Source organism: Ipomoea triloba, chromosome 3, assembly GCF_003576645.1.
Source record: "Ipomoea triloba cultivar NCNSP0323 chromosome 3, ASM357664v1".
Classification (NCBI taxonomy): domain Eukaryota; kingdom Viridiplantae; phylum Streptophyta; class Magnoliopsida; order Solanales; family Convolvulaceae; genus Ipomoea; species Ipomoea triloba.
Genome location: NC_044918.1, coordinates 24,955,083 through 24,981,278, shown reverse-complemented (window position 1 = coordinate 24,981,278; position 26,196 = coordinate 24,955,083). Strand labels below are relative to the sequence as shown.

Genomic DNA, 26,196 nt, shown 5'->3' with positions numbered 1-26,196 from the left:
AAAAAAAAAAAAAAAAAAAAAAAGAGTTAACAAGTGGTAATAGCAATAGATATAGCGACAGTAACTGTTATATACGAAATATAGTTGTAATAATCCGGAGAAAAGAGAATCTGGCAAATGTAATTGGTAAGAAAACCCAGAGAAGGGAAAGGATTTAGGAAATGGTTTTGGTAATCCAATCCTCGGTTTTTTAAAAGGTGGTAATGCAATCCTAGCACGGAGATTATGAAATTACTTCAAGCAACTAAACAAGTAAACAATACTGGCACGAGAGCATTTGATTCACGGAAAGTTTAGATTTTAGATTATATATGAGAATGTTAGATTCATGTGTTTGGTTTAAAATTGAAGTATATAAATAAGACAACATAATAAGATAAATTGATTAAAAGATCAAAAGTCCAATATTAGTAATAAGGTAAGAGAATATGAGATTACATAAAAAAAAATTAGGGTGTATCTCTCATTTCCTTCCAATAGCTAAAAACTCATGTGGAAGTTATGTTACATTCCCTGAAAATATTACATAAACCAAACAAGGGAATCTTATATTTCTAATCGAATATAACATTAGTTATCTTATATAACTTGAACCAAATTCTATTTCGAAAGCCTATTCGGCTATTCCACTTTTAAATTCTTTATATAGACATTCTTTCTTGAAATCCACCTGATAAAAATAAGAATTAATGATCATTTTAATTCATCGATTATGTCGCAATTATTAAATTGATCATTGACTATCAATTTTTACCAATTAAATCCTCAACTATTGATTTCGTAACCGACTTAATCCTCCATCAAATTGGCCGAGAACCAATTTGGTAATTACGAAATCAATAGTTGAGTATTTAATTGATAAAAATTGATAGTCGATGACTAATTTAATAATTACGGCATAGTCAAGGGACCTAAAACGGTCATCAATTCTAAAAATAATCTATCATTGTGTGCTATATCAAAATATAAAAGTGAAATAGTAGAATTTGAGAGTAGAAACCTATGGCATGTTTGGTTGGGAGGAAAAACATTTCCAAGAAAATGTTTTCTTCCAAATCATGGAAAATGCTCATTTCTTGCGTTTGGTTCATGGAATTCATTTTCCATTGGAAAATAAATTCCTCAAGTTTGAGGAAAACAAAATCCTTGCCGATAATTGAGGATTGTGATCATTTTACCCAATGAATGTGATAATAATGTCTCTATAACACCCCTAGTTTTCAAAAGTCACAATATTTAAAATAAAAGACATTTCTTATTTAAAATGTGGGATTCAAATACAGAAGCGAAATAAAATTTTAAATACAAGGGGTGCTACCGCCACACTTGGTCTACCAACTAGGCCCAAATGCACAGGCTACAAAGTTTCTATCTATCTACAATATTATACAACCCAAACTTTCAAAACTATTACCCAAGCGTGAGGTACTACGCCTTGAAAACAGGCTCTCAAGCTAGCCACAAACTCCAGTTTCTGAAAGCAATAAAGTTTGGAAAATACAAAGCAATAACATTAGCATAAATGCTAAGAAATGTTTATTCCGCGCCAAAAAATAATTACATTTTTAGTTTAGAAAATAGATATACTTGTAAATAGGTTTTGATACTAGAATAAATCACATTTTAGAAAACATTTAACAAAAGGCTTTGAAAGAACATTTTCAAAGGGTTTTCAAAATACTTTAAGTCAATACTAAAATGAGTAAGAGAATTTTCAAAAGAAGGGAGGAGTTTCAAAAAGTGTAACCTACACCAAAATCAAGAATTTCCCAAGATAAAGGTTTAGTTTTATTTTCTCAAAACAACACACACACCCCTTACTAACTACTAAGGTAAGGTTCCACCGGAGCAGGTTCCCACACATGAACTCATCCCTAATATATATATATATATATATATATATATATATATATATATATATATATAACTTGGCAAAACAGTTTTAACTCAACACCAAACATAAGTATTATATCATTTCCCAAATTAAAATAGTTTTCCCAAAAATAGAATGGGCATTAACGTCATAACACACTCTACTCAAAATAATACTAGGGTAATAGAGTTCTCTAGATAATAATATGAGCAAATTCCGCTTTTAGTCCTCGACTATTGTGGCATTATCACATTTACTCATATTCTTTTAATTTTGTCATATTACATCTCTGACTTTGAACAACTTCCACTTTTAGTTCTCGACTATTGACTTTTAGTTCTCGACTATTGTGGCGTTACCATATTTAGTCATATTCTTTTAATTTTGCCATATTACATCCATGACTTTGAGCAACTTCCACTTTTAGTCCTCGACTATTATGGCATTGCCACATTTAGTCCTATTCTTTTAATTTTGTTATATTACATCCATGACTTTCATTTGATTGCCACCATTATCTTCTATTAAAATTTCATTATTTTACCGTTACAAATATGAGTTACGATATTGAAACACAGTGATATCCTTAAATTGACATATAACAAAGGAAAAAAAATCATTATACATTTCGTAACTCATATTTCTATGAGTTACGAAATTACATTCTTTGATGTTTACGATATTTCTAATGTGTTTGAAATATGAGTTATGTTATGTGTAAGGATTTTTTTTCTTTGTTATTTGTCAATAACGGTAAAATAATGAAATTTTAACGGAAAGTCATGCATATAATATGGTCAAATTAAAAAATATGACTAAATGTGGTAATGCCATAATAGTTGAGGACTAAAAGTGAAATTTGCTCAAAGTCATGAATGTAATATGGCAAAATTAAAAGAATAGAACTAAATGTGGCAATGCCACAATAATTGAGGACTAAAAGTGGAAGTTGTTCAAAGTCAGTGATGTAATATGGCAAAATTAAAAGAATAAGACTAAATGTGACAATGCCAAAATAGTCGAGGACTAAAAGTGGAATTTGCTCTAATAATATTTAACACTTTCCAAACATAACTATTTCACAAATCATTCTACTCATTTCCAAAAATAAGCATAAATGTGGAGGATTCCAAAATAGCATTTCTCAATATAATAGTTTTATCCAATAATTAGTTCAAAAGCATAATATTTTCCAATATTCCCGATAGGGTGTGAAAAGTCTAGAGGGGGGTGAATAGACTTTTCAACAATTTAAAAAATTATAACACTTTAATAATTTCAACTCTAGGTAGCAAGCATAAAGCAAATAAACAACTTAGAGTTCGCTGCGAAATATCAGTACGTAAAGTGCTATAAATAAATCAATCAGATATGAAGAGATATATCGCATGCAAGAGCAAACCCAGATGATAAATAAAGAGTGAATATTAAATGGGTTTGTATGAATAAGAAGGAATCCCTTACTAAAAAGATGAATAGTAAAGTGAATAGTAAGGAATAGTGTGTGAATAGTGCATGAATAGTAAATAAGCTCTAGGAAATTGAAATGCTCAATACATGCACTTGTGATATGAATACTTATAATAAAATATGCAATGGAATGTTATGCATGCACACGTATGAATTGCAAGATCTAGATGAATATATCAGTAAGTGGGTTAGTACGAAATATGCATGCAAGAATAAATATGATGCACCAAAGAGACAGAGAGATTTATAGTGGTTCGGAGATGGTGTAATTCTCCTACTCCACTTCTTCCTTTCACTCCAAGGAAGGTTTCCACTATCTTCAATCACCCAGATACAATAATGGACAGTGCCAACCCGGCACTTCCCGAGTGTCTTGCACAGAGCTACACTCAATCCTAAGCGCCTCGCACAAAGCCACGCTCCCGAGCATCTCTCACCCAGCTACGCTCCTACACCAAGTGTTTTGCACCCAACTACACTTAGTCTTCCGAGTGTCTCCGCACAAAGCTACATTCCTCCGAGTATGTCGCACAAAGCTATACTCCCGAGCGTCTCGCACCCAGCTACGCTCCTGAGCGTCTCGCACAAAGCCACGCTCCTTCCGAGTGTCTCGCACAAAGCTACACTCCACCGAGTATGTCGCACAAAGCTATACTCAACTTGGATTTCACAAGCCTCACCTGCTACTCTCCCTTTTCTCTATTCACAGTAGATATGGTTTTACAAAGAAGTATTTTTCTTCTTCTCTCTGACTTGAATTTTTCTATTCAGCTCAATACTTGCACTCTCCAATATTTTTCTTCTCTCCTTTTCTCGAAATAATAGCTCAATATTTGCTCAGATGTTATGATGTGGAGAGGTACTTGTCTTCAAGTCTTGCATGGGTATTTATAGCTTGAAGAAGTTATCTACCCGTTGTAGATCTTCCAATCTTGATCGTCCATTTTGAATCTTGAAATAATTTACCAACTTGTTCTGAAGCTCTTCATGGCCTTTGTCAGATGAATTTGAAAATTGGCTTATGTCATTACTCCTCTTGTAAGAAGCTCATTCGTCTAATTGCATTCTCAGATCTTGAATTGGTTTTCCTTATCATGATGGCCTCCAATTTTGACTTTTCAAGTGTGAACACTTGACTTTGCAATTTCTTCTTCTGAAATGTCAAGTTGATCTCTCCAAAATATTTTCTCCGGTGGCTCTTGCTTGAGCATAAATTATATCACCGAAAAATTCACCGACACCTCCAAGTTGGTCTTCACTTGCTTAATTCGAAATTTGCCTCCAAAAATTAATTTTGGATTTTCGAATTATTATCCCAAAATTAAATTTAATTTTGGCTCCAATTTCATTCCAAATATTTAATTTTGGATTGAATTTTTGTTACCAAAAATTAAATTTCCACTTAGGAATTTTATCTCCAAGATATTGAATTTTTCCTTGTATTTTCACTTAATTTTGCTCCCAAAGACGTACTGACGCTGCTGAGCTTAAAATAAATTTCTCACATTAGGATTTGAACACTAGACCTTCTGGTGAGGGATGACCACGGTTTGGTTCGAACCGGAAGGTTCGAACCGAACCGTGCACTGTTGGAACCAGAATCGGAACCGGAACCCATAAGGTACCGGTTCCGGTTCCAAACCGGAAAATTTTTTTAAAAAAACTTCTTTTTAATTATTATTTATTATTTAGTTAAAGTTTAATTATTATTTGATTAAATTTTAAACTTTAAAAAACATTTTAAAATTCAACTATAACAATTTTTTTAAAATATAGTTTAACTTTGAAGTTTAAATATTTAATATAACTATTTTAAACACATTTTAGAATGAAAACTTTTCAACAAAAAATATTAATTGTTGAATTTGGACAATTTTAAAAATTAAAAAAATCACAAATAAAAATTAAAAAAATCCGGTTCGAACCGGCGGTTCCAAAATGTACTTGGAAGGTTCGGTTCCGGTTCCGGTTCGGCCGATTTCGGAACCGGACCGTGGTCATGACTTAGTAGCATTTTCTCCTTCATGAAGGAATAAATTCGAACCGAACCAGCTTCACTGTTCACTTTGTCATCTTGATAGTTGTCTTCCTTCCCCCGTTGAGTCATCCTCATATTCTCCAAATAAAATATTGATCCTAGGTTTCGAACCAGGCACTGCACATTCCTTGTCCACTCTTCTATTCCATCTTTTGATGACTTTTACAGCATATAATTAATAAATAACAATATGCTAAGTAAGTCTGATTCTCCTCAATTTCGTATGACTTTGACTTAGACTTGGACTTTGGAGATTGTACTTCACTCAAAAATAAAATAAGGGGACTAATAAAATTTACAATTTGGATCATCAAAACTATTACATTTTATTCCTAACAATGTACATATATAATATGATGGATCTCAGCACTGCATCACCCATCTTGCGACTGTTGTAAGTTAAGCACGCTTAACCACGGAGTTCTTTGACTATCTAGTCGTCATATCCTACTTAAAACCATTTAACCACATTCCTCCATGGTAAGCTACAGCTCCACGTCTCGATCAAGTAGGGGCTGAACTCGGCCAACCGCCGCCGCCCAACATAATATATGTATAGAGGAATACAAAATTCATCTTTTCTCGTAAACATTTTCATATCATAATATAGATATAGAAGAAATCATAACATCTTATAGCATTGGTAATCATGTAATCATCTCAAGTACAGACTTCCACAAAATCATTCTCAAGTATATATATTCAGATAAATATAAATATGGAGGTATCCTAATCATCATCTCAAATCATAATTGAAGAGTCATATAATTCATGAGTGTGGAGGTACTCAAATCACAATCGCAATGCCAATACCAATACCAATACCAATACCGATGGAATCATAACTAGAACCTTAAGTGCGCACATCCCAGGGATTCCAAGCCCCAAAGTAGTTACTAGCCCTAGCAACCCAGGATTTTTCTACAAATTACTCACAAATAATAATCATAAAGGCAACCCGGAGCTTCCCACACAACCGGATCAATCCACAATGGTTGATCAGAGCTTTCCACACAACCGACCTGTCTAGAGCTTCCCACACAATCGACATGTCCAGAGCTTCCCACACAACCAGACCCATTACAAACAGAGCTGAAGCCCTAGATTCTCGTATCCTCCAACACAATCCAACACAGAAAGGGATAATCCTAAAAAATAATACATTTTTATATCATTTCCTCCAAAATAATAATATTCCTCCAAAGATAGATTTTCATAATAGTAATCATTGTCTACAGGCTATTCAAACATAGCTCTTCAAAATAATATAGGGTATACATAACCCACCACTATCCATATTCTCAAAAATAGAGTTTATATAAAAAATAGCATTTATCCTCCAAATATAATTATAGGTTATATATCCTCCAAAAATAAATATAGCTTCACATCCTCCAAAATAAGTATAGTTTTACTAATTTCAATATACTTAAGTTTTCAAACATAATTTCTCAACGTAGAAATTCTCACCAAACTCTATAATATCAATATAGATTATACATCTCTCAAATTTATAGATTTCAAACCATATAATTTATACAAAGTACATAATATCCCTAAATACACACACACACACACAATACTCATTTCCTTTTTGAAAATATAATTTCACAAAATTTCAGAATCACACAAAATTCCCACAGACAACCCCAACTTAGCCCGCGGGACTTCCTCACCGGACTGGGTTGTCCCGTGAGGCTCACAACTCACGGGATTGCCAGTCTCGTGAAGCCCCACAGCTCGTGGAACTCTGTGAAGCTCACAGCTCACAAGACTACTAGTCCCGTGAAGACCCGCCAAACCCTAGGCCCAAACGTCCTCTCCGGCGATTTCCGATCAAAACAGTCTCAAACGTTTTCAGGCATAACCTAAAACATAATTTCAGTTTATACGAGAGGGCAAAATAAATTTTGGGGACATAAACACTTGCCTCCATAGCTACACCCCAAGCAAGTCGTCCCTAGTAGCTTAACCTAGCTCATCAACATCTTCATGGCCATCTTTGGGCTAATACTTGTAAAGTCTAGAATATTATAAATTTAAAGGTAGGTCTAGTTTGGATTTCAAGTCCTAGATTTTAAAATAATACTAGGTAATATAATCACGGGCTAAGTTATAAAATATTTTGGAATGTGTTTTCTAGTGAAAATAATTTCATACAAATATTACTAAAATCGAAGGACAAAAAATGAAATTTACTCTATGTTTTGGTTATTATATATAACTCTTGACTAAACCACAAACCCTCCCAAGTACAAGGAACTACACATTGACTAGATTAGTATATCAAATACAAAAAACAAAGCATGTCTGCCACTTGACAAGATTAGTTTAAGATTCTTTTTGTTCATTACCACTTGCAAGTCTTGGCTAGTCAAATGTTTTTAAGATCTGATTCTTTCTCTTTTTAATTCTTTTCCTACTGTAGTATTTCAGTATTTCATTTCCAATCCTCTTTCACTTGATGAAAAATGCCCCCATATGGACCAAATTTGGTGTTGTCATGCCTGACATGGGGAGAACTCAGACAAAATTCAGTCCATATAATAGTGTAGTCAGTAGTCCAGGGAACAATAATAACTAACTATCATTACTGAAAGTAATTACAATGAGTTTAGTTTACAGATATTTGAAGAGTCTAATATAATAGGTGTGAGTTAATTGTTACAAGCTAGAGATTTGATCAGAACCAATATCAGACCAAATCGAGGAATTATTACGCTGGTATTCAAACATTTCTGCCAATTCACTGGCATCCTGTACCCTAAGCCTGGTTCCTTGCTGCCCTACAACTACAGACGCGACCTTAGCTGCAAGTGTACCCACGTCCTTCAAGTCGGATACACCACGAAGTATACCATACAAAATACCGGATGCATAAGCATCGCCTGCACCACACGTATCTAATGGCATGCACGGGGAAGGAGGAATATAAACAGCTTCCCCTTTTACGCCAATGTAAGAGCCTCTTGCACCATCTGTAACTGATACTAAGGGAACAAAATGGCTTAGGTACCTTGCAGCAGAATCAGGGCTTTCATTTGACCGAAAATGACAGAAAGCTCTGGCTTCATCGCTATTTGTAAAGACAATGTCTGCATAGTTTGCGATGATCTCCCTGCCAAAATAACAAATATGATCCACTTCATAATAGACAGATATGGGTAAGAAAAAATCTGAATTTCTTCTCCATGTATGTATATGAGTCTCTGTTCTCTAACCAATTTGCAAGATGTTGAAGTAAATTGGGCGTTCTTAAACTTTCCTCAATCACCCTTCTTATCTTTGCACTTCAGTATTCACCCTTTGTATCTGTTATAATCTAGGCAAATTATGCTATGGACCCAGGTTCACCTTGCAAGGTGGACCCAGGTCCATGTTCACAATTTTAAAACTCTATAATATAGAGTTATCATTTGGGAACATAGAGTTCTGAAATTGTGAACATAGAGTTCTATAATTGTGAATATAGAGTTTAAAAATTATGAATATAGAGTTCAAAAATTGTGAACATAGAGTTCTACAATTATGAACATAGAGTTCTAAAATTGTGAACATGGAAAGGTGGACCCGGGTCCATGACATAACAACCGTATAATCTAAGGTTGGGCCAAAGTCACTCAATTGGGCTATAATGCACATGGGTCAAACCACACTAAAAGATTGAATTCAATCAATAAGTAGATAAGGGGGCCATTCTAAATCTAACTGGTTGGCTACTTATTGGATGGGACACTCCCCCTGAAATGAAAGCTCTGGACGCCACCAAAGTGGACCGAATTAGCTAGTCTAACCCATGACCTTATAAACTCTCTCTTATTTTTTCATTGTGGGACTCTTAACAGTATCAACACAAATAAAAATGAAAAATCTTAAACTGAAGGCTTACCAGAAATCATCATAGTGTCTCTCGATGCACGACACATCTGATGCTGTGATGGCAACCAATGCACCAAACCGGTGGGCATCCTCACATGCTTTTGCAATCGTTTTGATTGTATCAGGAAGTTCAAATAGATATCCCTCTACAACTAATATCTTTGTTCTTGTAATTGCTCTAGCCAAGAAGGGCTCGTATCTAATGGTCGAAGATGTACCCTAAAACCAAGAGCATGAACAGAAAAGGTAAGATCATTACAGTGAGTAGAAAGATTTGTTTGATTGTTTCATGCAATTAATCAAATGTTACAGTGGGTTATATATATAAATTGAAAAATATAAGGGTTCTCCTCAAAAGGAGTACAACTGAATAAACTTTAAAGGTCGAGGAATTTCGAATATCCTAGCAACAAGAAAGAAAAATGCCATCTCCATCAAAAGTTTTGGACAAAAACAAGAAAGCATTTAGCCAATTGTTTGAGGGAACTTTTTTAAGGTTTACATATTTTTAGTAAAATGATCCATTTGTATATGTGTGTATTTAAAAAGAGACGTTCTTGGAGCCGAAGAAATGAAGTTACAAACATAAGTCAATACAGTAACTTACCTGATAAGCAAGCATTGTGCGCTGAGCATCTGGTGTGGTAAGAACAATCACTGTCCCCGTTGTTCCATCTTTGACTGGTGCAGACAAGAAATTCACATTTGCTCGCCGTAGCTTGGATCTATGCCAGATGGTTTAGAAGTTCATTAACACCATTAATTGATATTCATCTCTCGTAAGCCATAAGTTTCAACACCAGAGATTTATTACTAGTTCATTTGCAAGAAGGATATAGGCATATAGCACTATCGACCTTAAAAGAAACTTCATGAATGCAAAAAACTACCAATTTTAATAAACTTCTTGTACCGCATAAATTATAATAGGAAGAGCACACACTGCTCAGCCCTCCAATGGCTCTCTATACAGATGGAAGGAAAGAAAGAAAAGATAGGGAATAAAGAGGAGGATGCTGCTACCTGTAGAATTCGCCCAGTGGATCACTTCCAACACTGCCTGCCATAGCTATACTCAATGCCGGGCCTCCAATAGGCTGACCACCGAGCCTGGCCAAGGCCACCAGGCTATTGGAAAGAGACCCACCAGCTGCAGCCTTATAACTGCACCCGTCCATTGCACGCAGGATTTTACCCCTCTCCTCATGGTTCACAACCTTCCTTGTACCCTTCTCTAACCCGAGTTTCTCGAGAAAGTCATCGTCAACCATGCCGGAGAAATCAACCTACCATAGTGAAGGGGCAATATTTAAGAAGCTGGAAGGTTAACAGCACTAGCTATGACCTCAATGATTGGGAATATCTAAATTGATGTTTGGAAAGACAAAAGTCATCAGCTGTCAGGAAAATATGATTTGGAAAGACATAACAAAGACCTGGAAGGTTTTCTAAATACTAAGCAGGTTCTAAAACTGTCATTGCCATCTCTCCAAGAATGGTTTTTAACTTCAACCATTCATTCTTCTCATTAATAGAACTAACCACGAAAAAGAAAATGACACTTTAGCTTACATAAAAATTAAAAATGACAGAAAAATTGGCCTAAATTGTTGGGCTGAGGCCAGTAAGGCCAAGTCTAGCACCATGTGGCTAGGGGATTATTGGGCGGGACCGTAAAGGGCCAAGTATTGCATCTAGGCTCTCGAAAATGTGTGGCGGTATAAGAAAATAAAGTTACACCTTCGCTGCCAGCTATAGCTCCTAACCAATGGTATTAGAGCCAGGCCACGGGTTCAAGCACCGAGGGGAAATTGTTGTGCAGAGGTCGGTAAGGACCAAGTCTAGCACCATGTGACTAGGGGATTGTTAGGCAGAAGCTCATCACTTACTAGTTATAACTTTTGGCCTAATGGGGTAATAGTGTTATGTTGTGCACTTGTGCCATTTCGTTGGGAAATTTGGGAACTTGGAAGTATTTCCAGCAATGGGACTTATGAACTGCAAGGATGCATAAACAACAAAACAGAAAACAGCATCTCCTTCCCCTGCCCAGTGCCCACAAATTTTCATCAATTCGACCAAATTCTAACCTTGCAAAGGGATTCAAGGGAAGAAAGAGGATATGAATTAGCAGAAAAGGCAATCTAATACACAAAGGAGTAGTAGAAAATCACCATAGCTTGACCAAGGCCCAAGACATCCCATCTCTTTGACAGAACAGAAGTGGGACTACTACTATCTTCTTCCTCATCCACATCATCATGAACCATTACCCCTTCATGCTCATCATCTTCAGAATCTTCAGCCCCATCTGCTTCATTTGCGCAGGAAACATTGTCCCCGCTTCCCTCATCGGAATTGCACCGGAAAGAGGGAGACGGCGACGACGTCACTCTACACGGAAGGGCATCTTTACCCCCGGTCGACATAGAATTAACGGAAAGCGAGAAATAATTAGGAAAATTTTTGGATTTGGGACAGGGATGGAAATGGGGTTTCTTTAAAAGGGGAGAAACAGTGGAGGGAGGAGATGAAACGTCGGGATTGGGAAGAGAGAAACAGGAGGATGAGAGGATAGAGAAAGACATGATTTTTCTTCCTATAATTGACCGAAAAAGAAATTAAAAGAAGAAAAAAATAGAAAAAAATCTCCAGCATGAATGTTCAGGGATGGATTGAGGATGGAGAAACACGTAACTCCATCCAAATCTCCATAGCTGTCCCAAGGAAAGGAGCAAGGTTGGATATATGGTCAGAGGAGGCTATCCGATTTTGATTATTGAATTCTTGGTCAGTGTTCAACTACGCAAACAGCAATACAGACATTTATTAAAAAACTCTCATTAATTTTCTAATTTATTCATCAGCATCCTACTTGACCTAAAGCTTTAGTCAAATCTTATTCTTGCAATATTCTCTATTTTTTAAAATATCTTACATTTTCATATTATTAAATTTACCATTCACACATTATTTTCTCTACATCTTTACGACTTAACTCACCTTCAAAAATATTTTTACCCACCTTTAATACTTTTTTTTGAAAGTAGTCACCTTAGTACCTAAACCCTAGCCTTTCAAGATGTATGTTGGAATTATACATATTATATATAATTCAACTTATATCTTTTATAATAAGATTTATAGGGTCCACTTTTTTTTTTCTACATTCTATTTCTCACATCTAAATTTTAATCTCTTTTTCACTAAGTTCACATATTTCTCTTAATCCTTTTCTTTTATCATTTTTATTTCTTTTTTCGCATTCTACATTCTTTACATTTTCTTAATAATTATGCTCTTAATACTCTAATCCTTTCTTCTAATGTGTTTTCTCTTGGTTCTATACTATATTTTTTTATATTTCAGTATTTTAAGGTGAAAATAAATGATCATAATATAATTTTTGATATATTAAACTTTTTTCTGAATCAAATTTGCACTAATAAAATTTACTAAAACTTATAGCGTATTCAAGTAATTTACTAATTTTATAACATCTCATTTTTTAAAAATTAGTTATAGCTTTCATTTTATTTATACTAATACGGTCACTTCTGATACTAACTATCTTTCTCCTAGAAATTCTTTTCTCAATAAGGTTTCAGATATTCCTAACAAATGTTTTCAATATGATGCTTGACTTAATACTTCTAGTTCTATGTTTTCTACTAATTGTATCCAATACCCTATTCTACCTATTAATGTTTTGGATATTAATTCATACACATATACCCGACCTATTACTGGTGTTATTAGAATTCACTAGTGTTTTACCCGTGCGGTGCACGAAAAAATTTTGTTATTATGGATTTTAAATAAAAAAAAATTAAAACATAAATATATTAAAATGTACTCCCTCTGTTCCATTTTACCTGTCATATTTATTATTCATTGGTCAAACTAATTACTTCTTGTTTGCTTATTTTCTTTAATGTTTTTTAATTATTTTTAAATTTAAATTTTTTTTGTGTTTAATGTTACTTTTAATGTAGTTTCTTAATATATAAATTTTATACACTAATACTAAACTTAACATTCTGAAAAATTGAATAAAAAATAACTTCATTCAAGACTCGTCAATCGAATCAGACACATAAAATGGGACGGAGGTAGTACAATATATAATAATATAGTTGAATTTTCATATATTTGGTCAAGTATCTATTATCATAGAATACAAAATTAAAATTTTGTATGATTAATATAATCTCTAATCATGTACATATTTATATAAATTTATAGAGAAAAATTTACATAATTAAATTGAATTATTCCTAATCGTATTTCACATATATTATAATTCTAATAATATGAAATAACTAAGAAAATTATACTTTAAAATTTTTAAAAATGTTAATTTTAAAAATTTGTATATGTGATTTTAAACTCTAATCAGACGCATTATTTTTTATATGATTGTGTAATACAGTGTATATACAAATAATATTTATTAATATGTATATATGCAAATTCTATAATATAATTTATATTGATATATTATCATTAAAATAATTAAATTAGAAATTAAAAAATAGCATTTTAATTTTGCATGATTAATATATTGCATAAGTATATGTATGTATGAATTTTTTAAAATATAAATATATATGAATAAATATTTTGTTAATTTTATAATTTTATTTTTAATTATATTTTATATTTTGTTAATTATAATTAAGAAAATTACATTTACAAATTAAAATAATTTAGTTTTTAAATTTATATGAATTAATGTAGTCCCTAACTATATTACATATTTAGACAAATTTTTAATTATTTTTAAATTTTTAATTAAGATGAGTATGAGTTTAGATATATTTTAAAATAATTTTTTAATAAGTAATCATTATAGTAATTGATGTGTATAATTACGCTAATAATCACAATTCTATAATTGTGTATATATTTTTATATCGTACAAAATACTATAAATATAATATATGTCTACATAAATACATAAAAAGAGAAATTGATAATTTTTAATTATATAGATATTGATAAAGATTATATAATTTTTTTTCCTTGAAAAAACATTTTTATTTTAAAATTTTACATTGATATCTGAGTTTTGTTTCAAAATCTACTTTGGTGATATTTTAAACTTTGAGTAATACTTGTTTGAGACTTATAATGTATTCAAGTAATTTACTAATTTTATAACATCTCATATTTTTTAAATTAGTTATAGCTTTCATTTTATTTATACTAATACGGTTACTTCTGATACTAACTATCTTTCTCCTAGAAATTCTTTTCTCAATAAGGTTTCAAATATTCCTAACAAATGTTTTCAATATGATGCTTGACTTAATACTTCCAGTTCTATGTTTTCTACTAATTGTATCCAATACCCTATTCTACCTATTAATGTTTTGGATATTAATTCATACACATATACCCGACCTATTACTGGTGTTATTAGAATTCATTAGTGTTATATACATTCCTAAGTTCTAGTATGTTATTCTTCTACTAATTTCTTGTTCGTTATAAACATTATCTAAATCTACAAAAATATCCATTATAATTTACTCTTTGTGTGGTCCTATAAATTCTTTAAATTCCTTATGTTGTCCTATAGGTATGTATTTTGACATTTTATTAGTTTGTCTTCCGATCATCATTTCTTTTTCTAGATATAATCACTGGTATCTTCATTTACTGTGTTATCAGTTTCAACTTTAGTTGTTGTTCATCATGTTCTTCCTTTATATCACTAGGTTCTTTTTTTTTTTTTTTTTTTTTTAAAACCAAAAAAAAAAAAAAAAATTGTTGAATACAAGGAGGAATGATATTAAACCAAAAGGCAGGAACATGTTGAGAATGAGTTGCCCTAGCCAAAGCATGCGCAGCCTGATTCACTGTTCTTGAGATAAACTTAACAGACACCACTTCAAAGTGTCGACGAAGATCCCGGCAATCACTAATGACACAGCCAGCCAACGTAAGATCAGGTAATGAACCATTAAGAAAATTACAAACCATCTGGCAATCCGAATACACAATAACCTTTGCAAAACCCCTTTCCTTAACCCACGAAAGAGTTTCTTTTACTGCCATCGCCTCAGCCAAATGCGCATTACCCAAACAACGTAAAGGGCCATTTTTAGCAGCAACAAAATTACCCAGGTTATCCTTAATAATTACTCCATAACTTGCTTGACCAGTGTCCACAAATACAGCCGCATCCATGAATACTGCCACCACATCCGTAGGGAATTCTTCAACTAAAGGCACAGTAAGCTGTGAATCCAAAGTGTGAACATCATCATTCATAACAGCATTCCATTCATTTATCAACCTTGACACCACCATTTTGACTTGCACCAATTGCCATTCACAATGATTCCAGACCACTTCATTTCTTACCTTCTAAACACTCCAACATATAGCAACAACAATAAGCTTTAAAACCCAACTTCTTGTTGCAAGTCTATTAGAGAGCCACGTAATAAAATCTTCTTCATGCGCAGGGAGTTGGCAGTCCAAAACATCATGCCACAATGGTCTCGTCTTAACACAATCACAAAACAAGTGCCATAAGGTTTTAGGGACTTGCTCACAGAGTGGGCATAGAACATCCATGTCAACTCTTCTAGGAACCAATGCAGCCCTCGTTGGAACAATACAGTGTAGACAGCGCCACAAAAAATTCTGGATATGGGATGAGATTTTTAGTTTCCAAATATCACGCCACATCCTATCCTCAATATGTACGTTTCCTTTGGCTTCAGACAACCGCTTGTACCCATGCTTTACGGAGTATATACCACGAATGTCATCCTTCCAACACCAAGAGTCCTCAAAATTCAATGCAATTGGAATCTGAAGAATAAGGTTCACATCCCTACTGTCAAAAACCTCATGAAGCAATTGGACATTCCAGTTATTTGAATTAGGATCAATCAAGTCACCAACCTGCATGTCAACTTGCGGAATAGGAGTATGAATGTAGGGATCCTGATCATTCGAGAGCCATGGATGCATCCAAACTGAAGTAGTACGACCATTACCAACTCGACGAACACAGCCTCGTCGGAGTAATTGTTGACCTACAAGGATAGATCGCCAACAAAAACTTGGATTGGCCCCAATGTTAGCTTCCAGAAAATCAGTATGAGGATAATACCGGGCTTTATATAGCTGAGCAGTCAGAGAAGACGGTTGTGTTAATAGTCTCCACCCCTGTTTAGCTAACAAAGCGATATTAAATCTGTTAAGGTGTTTGAACCCCAGTCCTCCATGCACTTTCGGACTACACATACGTCCCCAAGCCATCCATCTAATCCCGCTTCCCCTATTGCCATTTGTTGTCCACCAAAACTTATTCATTATCCGCTCCAGTCGTTCACAAAAAGTAACCAGAAGGAAATACAAGCTCATAGTATACGTAGGAAGCGCTTGAGCAACACTCTTAAGTAGCACTTCTTTCCCGGCTCGGGATAGGACTTTCTTGTGCCAACCACTTAGGCGATGGGTTAACTTGGATTCAATATAGGAGAACACCTCTTTCTTGTTCCGACCGATCCCCATAGGTAGACTAAGATATTTTCCAATACTTTGAATTTGTGCAACATTAAACACATTAGACACTGCATTGCGTATATGTTCGCTTGTGTTACGACTAAAAACAATGCCTGATTTGGTATAATTCACTGACTGCCCAGGCATTCTTTCATAGGTCATTAGACAACCCTTGACTGCTTCAGCTTCCTGGCTTGTGGCCTTGAAAAATAGCAGACTATCATCTGCAAAAAATAAATGAGACACCCCAGGGGCACCTCTGGCCACTACACACGGAGAAATAACCTTATTTTGTACAGCTTTAGAAATCAAATGAGATAGCCCTTCTGCACATATAATAAAAAGATAGGGAGACAATGGATCACCTTGGCGCAGACCACATGTAGGAATAATATAATCAGTAAGATCTCCATTAACTCCAACCTTGTACCGAACCATGGTCACACAATGCATAACAACCTCAATCCACTGATGATCAAAGCCCAGGCGAGACATAATCACTCTCAAGTAGCCCCACTCCATCTTATCATAGGCTTTTGCGATGTCTAACTTGAGTGCACACCAACCATCGCGACCCTCCCTTTTACGGTTTAAGTAATGAATCAATTCAGATGCCACAAGAACATTGTCTGTAATTAGACGGCCGGGTAAAAATGCACTTTGTGAAATAGAAATCACCTTATCTAGCACTTTCTTTAGCCTATTAGCAAGCATTTTCGATAGGATTTTGTAAATAACATTACAAAGTGCTATCGGACGCAAGTCTCCCATAGTAGAAGGTGAAGCATTCTTAGGAACCAACGTAATAACAGCATCATTAAAACCAATCGGGAATTCCATACCCCTGGCATAGTCTAGAACAAATCGGGTAACATCAGGACCAATCTCCGCCCAAAAATGTTGAAAGAACGCAGAACTAAATCCATCGGGGCCTGGAGACTTATCCGGTGCCATGGCGAAAAGTGCCTCACGTACATCGTCTGCTAAGAATGGACGTAGCAAACGTTCATTATCCTCATCCATAATTTTTGGAGCAAGCTCGTTCAGTGCATCCTCAATGAATATACCTTTAGCACTGAAAACATTTGTGAAGTGATTCATAGCAAGATACAACAACCCGGTCCCTTCAATCCAATTATTAGCTTCATCTCGAAGCTTTATAATACGATTTTTCCGTTTCCGTGCCGAGGCATAAAGATGGAAAAATTTCGTATTTCTGTCGCCCGATTTAAGCCAAAATTGCTTCGCTCTTTGTCGCCAATAAATGTTCAACTAATCATGGAGTGATCACATCTTGCCATCAAGCTCTCTAAACAAATCAAGAGCACTAACATCTCTACGGTCTCGCAAATTATTAAGGCGTCCTTGCAGCGATAATATTTCCTTCTCAGTTTGCTTTACAAAGCTTCCTCCCCATCTCTTCAAAGACACACCACACTGTAATAATCGGTTGGGAAGGATATCACCAGCAGAATTATTCCAAGTTCCCATTACAACTTCCTTACACCCAGCATCCTTCAACCATGCATTTTCAAACATGAACTTGCGGCGTTGGCGAACTACACGAGGTCCCTCTATTTCAACAAACAAAGCAGTACGGTCGGAAGTAATAACGTCGTGATTGAAAACTGTAGCTTGAGGGAATAAAGTACACCAATCAGCTCCAGCCACAGCCCTGTCAAGCCTCTCTTCAACCCAGTTTTCAGAACCTCGACCACGTTCCCAGGTAAATCGTCTTCCCCTCATACCCAGGTCAAAAAGACCACAATCGTCCAACATAAGATTAAATCCATCAATGAGGTTAGTTGGGTGCGGGTGTAATCCTCTCTTCTCAGAAGGGGTAGCGATGTCATTAAAATCACCGACAACTAACCAGGGCAAGTCGGACTTAGAATACAAAGACCTGAGTAAATCCCAAGATTGGAGACGACGATTCCTCTCATCGTAGCCATAGAAAAATGTAACCCTCCATGGTTCATAGCCAGGCATCCGAACTTGGATATCTATGTGGTTTTTAGAATAGCTAAGGAGATTTGCTAGTCCCCTGTCACGCCAAAATAAAGCTAGCCCTCCTCCAATACCACCACCATTAACATAAAAAGACCTTCAAATTGTAACTGAATTTTCAACCGCTCAGCATGTTCACGGCGAACTTTAGTTTCCATAAGGAATATGAACATTGGCTTGACCTTAGAATCTAAGGCCAAAACTTCCCGAACTGTTCGTGGGTCGCCAAGTCCACGACAGTTCCAACAAAGGGAACTCATTGGGATGGGCGGGACTGGGACGTACCAGTACCCGCCATTAACAAGTTTTTTGAGACCTCTTTTTTGAACATCCATAGGAGTATCCACCATCGTCTCTTCTTCATCCAAAGTCCCAGTACGACAGCGTTTTTTATCAAATAACACCAGACCACCGTCATCGCAAGCATGTGGATCCTTACCAAAATTAGTTACCAAAACTTCCTTATCTTTAGAATATTTTCCATGCATGGTTTTGGGAATATCCCCATGAACCTGTATGGCATGCAAATCATCCCCCTTATTCATCGGCATCTTTCCTTTATTATCCAAATCAGATCGCATCGCTGGAGTGACCCACTGACGACGTTCAACTTTTGTCTCCGGAGATATCCATTTTTGCCTAGTCGTTGGAGCACTTCTCCGCCCTCCTGCTCGAAGCTCTGGACCAAAAGGTTTCTCAGTATTCACGTTCCACCCTTGCTTCCTTTGATGGCAGAAGCGTTCCCCATGCCCAATACATCCGCATAAGAAACAGAAGGTTGGTAGGCGTTCATATTGAAAATCAACCTTAACCCACTCACCAGAATCTTTCTTCAGCCTCATTCCCTTCTTCAGGGGGTTGTTCACGTCAAGTTCAACACGAATACAGAAGAAAGTACGTATGGAACCATCAAAGTTACGTTCATCAAACTTCGTAACATTACCAATAAAACCTCCAATCGCTTGGAGAACTGCTTCAGATCGAAACCCACCCGGCAGACCATGGATTTGAATCCAAAAATCAGCATGAATCAAAGGAACTTCCTCTGCTTCGTCAATGGATGGCACCCATTTAAGCAATAGAAGACTTTGCTCATATGTCCAGGGGCCGTCCTCCAAAATACGGGAAACGTCGTTTTCATCAAAGAACCGAAACAAGTACCTTTTCGGCGATAGTTCCTTTACATTCATTCCCATTGAAGGTCGCCATACAGATCCCATCGTATCTCCGAAAAACGCAAGCTTGATTGGTTTATCAGTGACAAGTCGACCAGCCACATAAAACTCCGGGCTATCATCATCGTCCCCTTGGGGCTCAAGTGAGACATTCCCAATCTGTTGGACAGCATCATCATCATCTAGATCCGCAAGGGTAAGTGTTGCCATAGCTCGCAAAGTACCGTCGGAATCCATGAAAGGAAGGAAAAAACAAAAAGGAAAAGCTCACGAAAATATGGAGAGAAAAAGGCTCACGAAAAGGTGAGAGGAAGCTGGATAGGTATCAATATCACTAGGTTCTTATTTTATGATCTCCTTTACATTTCTAATTTTATCTAAAGCTTTTACTATTTGTTCGTTTTCATTCATAAGATATAATTTTTCTTTTTTATTTTTTTTCAAAAGTTTTCTATATAATTTTTTTTTTAAATTTCAACTGGAGGGGGATACCCACTATACAATATTCATGGTTTACAGTATCCTATCTGTTACCAAAGACATTACGCCAACATGGGATGCCAACGGCATCATCATCTAATGACCTCTTTAAACTTTCCGGTGGGTGTATGAGGATATGAACGCCTCTGTCAAAGGAGCTTGCTTGTGCTGCCAACTTGTCCGCAGAGCCATTTTGCTCCCGTGCCACACCAGAGTACTTGCCATGCCTCAAGTCCACTTAATTCCCTCTTACAGGCTGTTAGGATATTATGCACAATTGGATTCAAGGAGATATTTCTGTTTGATGGATATATTAGGAACGGATCAAGTCGACCCGAGGGGACAAGACAAGGGTCACGAGAAGATGTGGGACCCGGGATGGAGCCCCGTGCTCTAACTCATTTAGCATCTCGGCCTAGCCTCGGCTAGGAGGTCTCGGCCCAAGGCCTTGGGTGAGAGATCTCGGCCACGGGCCTCGGGTGGTTGGGGCCACGGGCCTGATCGCGGTGCGGGCGCGGTCAAATCGGATCTATAACCGTTTCCCGTCTTAAGGGGGTGGTTAGGGGTTTTGGAGGGTATAAGTAGACGTGTTATTGTCTCACTAAGACATGTTCTATATTCTTTGTCCTAAACTACACTTGTAATGGCATTACATCGTCTTGTAATAGCCTATTGACTACGATCTAATACAATACTTGGTCCCCGTGGCCTTGTCACATTCATTTTGCTTATTATTTCTTACTCATTCGTATTATCATTTATTTAACGGGTTTATTAGTTTGGACCCCCGGGTTAATTAAATCCATCATTGGTGCTTTAATTGAGAGCCGACGTCAGGCTCAAGCGTGCTAGTTTACCCTAGCTATGGCAATATCGAGATCCAACTCTCGTAACACCAACGGCTCCCAAAACGCCCCCGTCCCACCGAGCGGGAACGGTCGTAACGGGGCTGCTAGTCACCCGCGAGCCCTCTCCGTAAGGTCAGCGGGGGACTTGAGGGATCATCTCACCAACAACCGCAATGGAGGGTCGGCGCCTACCGCCCCTCCCCCTCCGGAGGGGTGGGCCGCCATTCAACAGGCCGCCACCGCGTTGACCCGTCTCGTGGAAGGACTCCAGGGAGGTCCTCAGGCCTCCCAACTCGACCCCGACGCCCCCCACAGAGTACCGACCCCAGCACCAACGCACCCGAGAGAGCGCGGTGAGCCTAACAGCAGGCATCCCCGAGCGCACAGGACTCAAGTTGAAGGGGAGGTCAACTCACCCCGACTGTCGGAGAGGCGGGGGGGAGGGGATGTCCACCAAAACAAACAGGAATGTCGGGAGCCTAGTAAGGAGCATTCGGGCAGATCCAAGTCTGCCTTGGCTCGGTTGAGTATCCGCGTACCGGCCCGAGACAGGTTATCTACAAGGCCCCCGGCGGAGGAGTCTGCTGCGCCCAAGTCGGCGAGTCGTCAACCCCGACCCCAGCCGCGACAAGATCAAGCTTCCCGAGCCGAACGGTCCGGGGAGACCAACGGTGGGGCCCCGAGCCCACACTGAGATGAGGTCGAGCAGCTCCGAAGGAGGATGGACGAGCTCCAAAAAAAGATTGATGAGAAGGACGGATCTCCGAAGCCACAAGACGTGCTAACCACCCCGTTCATGGGGGCCGTCATGGAAGAGCCCTTCCCCAAGGACTTCCGTTTCCCGACAATCAAGACGTACTCGGGGACTTCCGACCCGCGAGCGCACCTCAACAGGTACCGGGCCGCCATGTTGATGACTGGGGCTAGTGACGCTATCATGTGCCGGGGTTTCTTTTCGACCCTGGATGGCCAGGCACAAGACTGGTTCGGATCCCTCCCAGAGGGCTCCATCTCTACCTTCGCGGCCCTTACCAAGCGATTCATGTCATATTTCGCCAGCAACGTACAAAAGAGGAAGGAGTTTGCAGACCTATATCATGTAAAACAGCTGCCCACAGATTCTCTACCTGAGTTCCTCAACAAGTGGAAGCGTGAGGTACTGGGGGTCGCCAACTTCGACGATAGGGCAGCCATAATAATCTTCAGGAATAACTTACGGTCCGGCCCGTTCTACCGGGACCTCATCCGGTACCCTCCCAAGACCTACAACGAGCAGATAGATCGGGCAACAAGGTTCGCAGAAGAAGAAGTAGCTGAGAAGCAAAAGAAGGAAGAGGAGGAGGGGAGGAGTCGGAAAGACAAAGCACCTCAAGAGGAGCGGCGGGCACCAAGGCCACCTTGCCGCGAGTTTGCCGAGGGACCTCGGTTAACCCCTACGCGTTTCCTCACCCCCTTAACAGAGCCCGTAAGCACCTTCCTGGACCACGTAGAAGGCCAAGGGATCGTGCAGTACCCAGGGGAGTGCATGAAGATATCCCCCAAGGTGGACCCCAATAAATATTACAGGTTTCACCGCCAGACAGGGCACAACACAGATGAATGCATCCACCTCAAACATCAAATCGAGGACCTCATCCAAAGGGGTTACCTCGGCCAGTTTGTCAAGAGGCCCAGGGGCCAGGGCCAGAACCAGAGCCAAGGCAACGTATGGAGGAAAGGGGGTGGCTCCACGCCATCCACCTCGGCACACTGTAAACGAGAAGATCCGGGACCCGGGGTGGAGCCCCGTGTTCTAACTCATTTAGCATCTCGGCCCAGAGCCTCGGCTAGGAGGTCTCGGCCAGAGGCCTCGGCCCAAGGCCTCAGGTGAGAGATCTCGGCCACGGGCCTCGGGTGGTTGGGGCCACAGGCCCGGTCGCGGCGCGGGCGCGGTCAAATCAGATCTATAACCGTTCCCCGTCTTAGGGGGTGGTTAGGGGTTTTGGAGGGTATAAGTAGGCGTGTTATTTTCTCATTAAGACATGTTCTATATTCTTTGTCCTAAACTGCACTTGTAATAGCATTACATCGTCTTGTAATAGCCTATTGACTACGATCTAATACAATACTTGGTCCCCGTGGCCTTGTCACATTCATTTTGCTTATTATTTCTTACTCGTTCGTATTATCATTCATTTAACGGGTTTATTAGTTCGGACCCCCGAATTAATTAAATCCATCACTGTTAATTTATTCTATCAGATTCTCTTTTTGAGTTTAACTATTATCTATTTCACTCTAGACTTTCACTACTCTCTTTTTTAGTACTAATTTCTTTTTCTTTTCCATTTATTTTCTTTAATCTTTCTGTTAACTTTTTTACTTCTTCATTTATTTCTTCCATTCCGTTCTTTATTTGCTTATTTTCTAATCTTATAGATTTTAACTCTGCTTTAGTCTCTTTATATGATCTCTTATATATATATTTTTTATATTTTCTATACCATTTTTCATTTGTTTTTCTAATAGCTTCATGTTTTCTTTCTTTAATTCTTCTATTTCCTATTATTAGTCTTGTTATAGTTATATTAATTCTAGTAAACTAACATTTTCCATTTGTGAAGACATATCATTTTCACTTTCATTTATTTTTAAAAGATTATTTTCTTTAAATTTTTCTTTAATCTTCTCATATTTAGCCTTTTCTCTTTCAATTATTTCTTTTCTATGATTTTAAAGGAAAGTTACAACACTATGTTCTTTAGACATTTTAGAATTTTTCTTTGAGCTAAAAAAGATTGAGAAAATATATAACATATACTACTTTCTTTATTTTTTTTTAATTATCTTAATGTATCTAATGTTTTCTTTGCAGGTTCTAGCATTTTACTAATATCCATCATCATTGTTTTATTTCTCTTTTACAAGCATTTATAGGAACTATTTCATTTTTTTCTTCTTGTACCAAACTAGTTTCTCCTTGTACTTCTTCATTCCTTACTATATTTTTAATTTCTTGTACTTTTACATCACTAGGGTTCATGTTTATAGATTGTTTTTCTCTAATTATTTTCTAGATAAATCCATTCTTTTGTTATATTTGTTTCTTTTAATTTTTTTAGTCTCATTTTCTAATATAATTTGTTCTTCTTTATATTCATAATATTTTAATTGTGATCTTATTATTTTTGTTTCTAATTTTTTTTATTTGTAATTTCCTCTCTTTATTTTCTTTCTTTAACTAAATTCATATGTTCTCGATATCTCTCTCTTTATTTTGATCTTTTATTTCTATTACTTCATTAGTCATTCTATAATCTATATATCTATATATCTATATTAAAATAGAAGTGCTAGCTTTCCCGCTCATTTTAGTCCAAAAAATTTGAAATCGGTCAACATAACAATATATACTAATTCCTTATTATCAGAAATTCTAGTTTTCCTTATCATTCCTTATTTATGGCTAAAATTGACAAAATATTCAAAATATGATTCCATTCCTTATTATTATAGACGGAAATTAATGAAATATTTTATTCAATTTCATTCCTGTATGGATTCCTTATTTATGTACATATATTAACAAAATAGTCACACGGAAAGTAATAATTATTAAACAAAATTATAGTTATTATACCATGCAATTCAATTATGGTTCAAAATATTTTAATCTTGTGTATTTTTAATATATATATATATATATATATATATAGATTACTATATGATGTATATTATAGTATTCAAAAAAATATTACTATATTATGTTAATGTACGTAATTAAATTTCTCTCATGATAATATTCAAAAAAAAAATTTCAACAATCAAATTACTATATGATGTATATTATAGGATTCCAAAAAAATATTACTATATTATGTTAATGTACGTAATTAAATTCCTCTCATAATAATATTCAAAAAAAAAATCCAACAATCAAATACTATATGATGTATATTATTGTATTCAAAAAAAAATATTACTATATTATGTTAATGTACGTAATTAAATTCCTCTCATGATAATATTCAAAAAAAAATACAAATTCCATCATGCATCATCCATCATCCTCTCATGAATTAAAAAAATCTTTACTTAATTTAAATCAGATATCATATCATTAATTCAGTCTTGTCGCTCCTTGTTTCATCACCTCCTCATTTTGTCGCATCCTCACTACATATGATTATTTCTTATAGATTTTTGTTTAGATTTGTTGTTCATATTATGTTTTGGATGTCATCATATTAGAACTAATTGCCTTAATTTTTTTGTTTTTGTATTTTTAAAAACTTTTATTTCAATTATAGGGTGATGCATAACCGAACAACAATATTGATAATCATTTCAATTCTTGCCTACTACCAATTATATGGGAGTGTATTAACTTTACAAAATTTTTTCCATTATGCATAAACGTTTCCTTTACAAATTTTCTACAGAAAAAAATTACTTTAATTTTGTTGAATCTAATTTATTAACGATTAAGCTAGCGAGAGTCTATCATTTTTACTTATCCCTAATCTATCAATGGCATCTCTGCGGTTAAGTAAAGATTTTTTTAATTATAGGATTAATCAAAACATATACCTGTGTTTTTAAAATGTTGGCACTTGTCAACTAAACAATGTGTATAGTTTTTATTCTCATTTCTTGTGTCTAACCCTATAAACCAAACACAATTATAGTGTACAACATCAAACACCAATAGAAACCATTAATATTATTAATATGTTTATAACAAATCCGTTCCAATTCTTAATGACACTTTGTACTTTTTTATCTTATACTTTTATTTCTACACTTCTATATAGGGGTGAACAAAATATCAGTTAACCGTTTGTAGCTATCATATTATGTGTCAGCAATTATCAAGAATTTTTTGGTATTTGTTGTTGGAGTATTTTTTTGGAATACTAT

At 36.2% G+C, this 26,196-nt stretch overlaps 3 protein-coding genes across 3 annotated transcripts; 1 reads left to right on the top strand and 2 right to left on the bottom strand.

Annotated features, from left to right (window-relative positions):
* Positions 1-7,940: 7,940 nt before the first annotated feature.
* LOC116013586 (uncharacterized sugar kinase slr0537-like) lies at positions 7,941-12,058 on the bottom strand. Its single transcript, XM_031253426.1, has 5 exons — positions 11,435-12,058; positions 10,284-10,546; positions 9,868-9,985; positions 9,271-9,479; positions 7,941-8,499 (listed from the first exon to the last, which is right to left on the bottom strand). Exons 1-5 carry the CDS (start codon positions 11,846-11,848, stop codon positions 8,046-8,048), a joined length of 1,458 nt encoding a protein of 485 aa, XP_031109286.1. The 5' UTR covers positions 11,849-12,058; the 3' UTR covers positions 7,941-8,045.
* A 6,016-nt stretch (positions 12,059-18,074) lies between these two features.
* LOC116013122 lies at positions 18,075-18,776 on the bottom strand. The gene has a single exon (XM_031252778.1). The coding sequence runs from the start codon at positions 18,774-18,776 to the stop codon at positions 18,075-18,077; it is 702 nt and encodes a 233-aa protein (XP_031108638.1).
* A 3,242-nt stretch (positions 18,777-22,018) lies between these two features.
* LOC116013121 lies at positions 22,019-23,167 on the top strand. Its single transcript, XM_031252776.1, has one exon. It carries the CDS (start codon positions 22,019-22,021, stop codon positions 23,165-23,167), a length of 1,149 nt encoding a protein of 382 aa, XP_031108636.1.
* Positions 23,168-26,196: the final 3,029 nt, after the last annotated feature.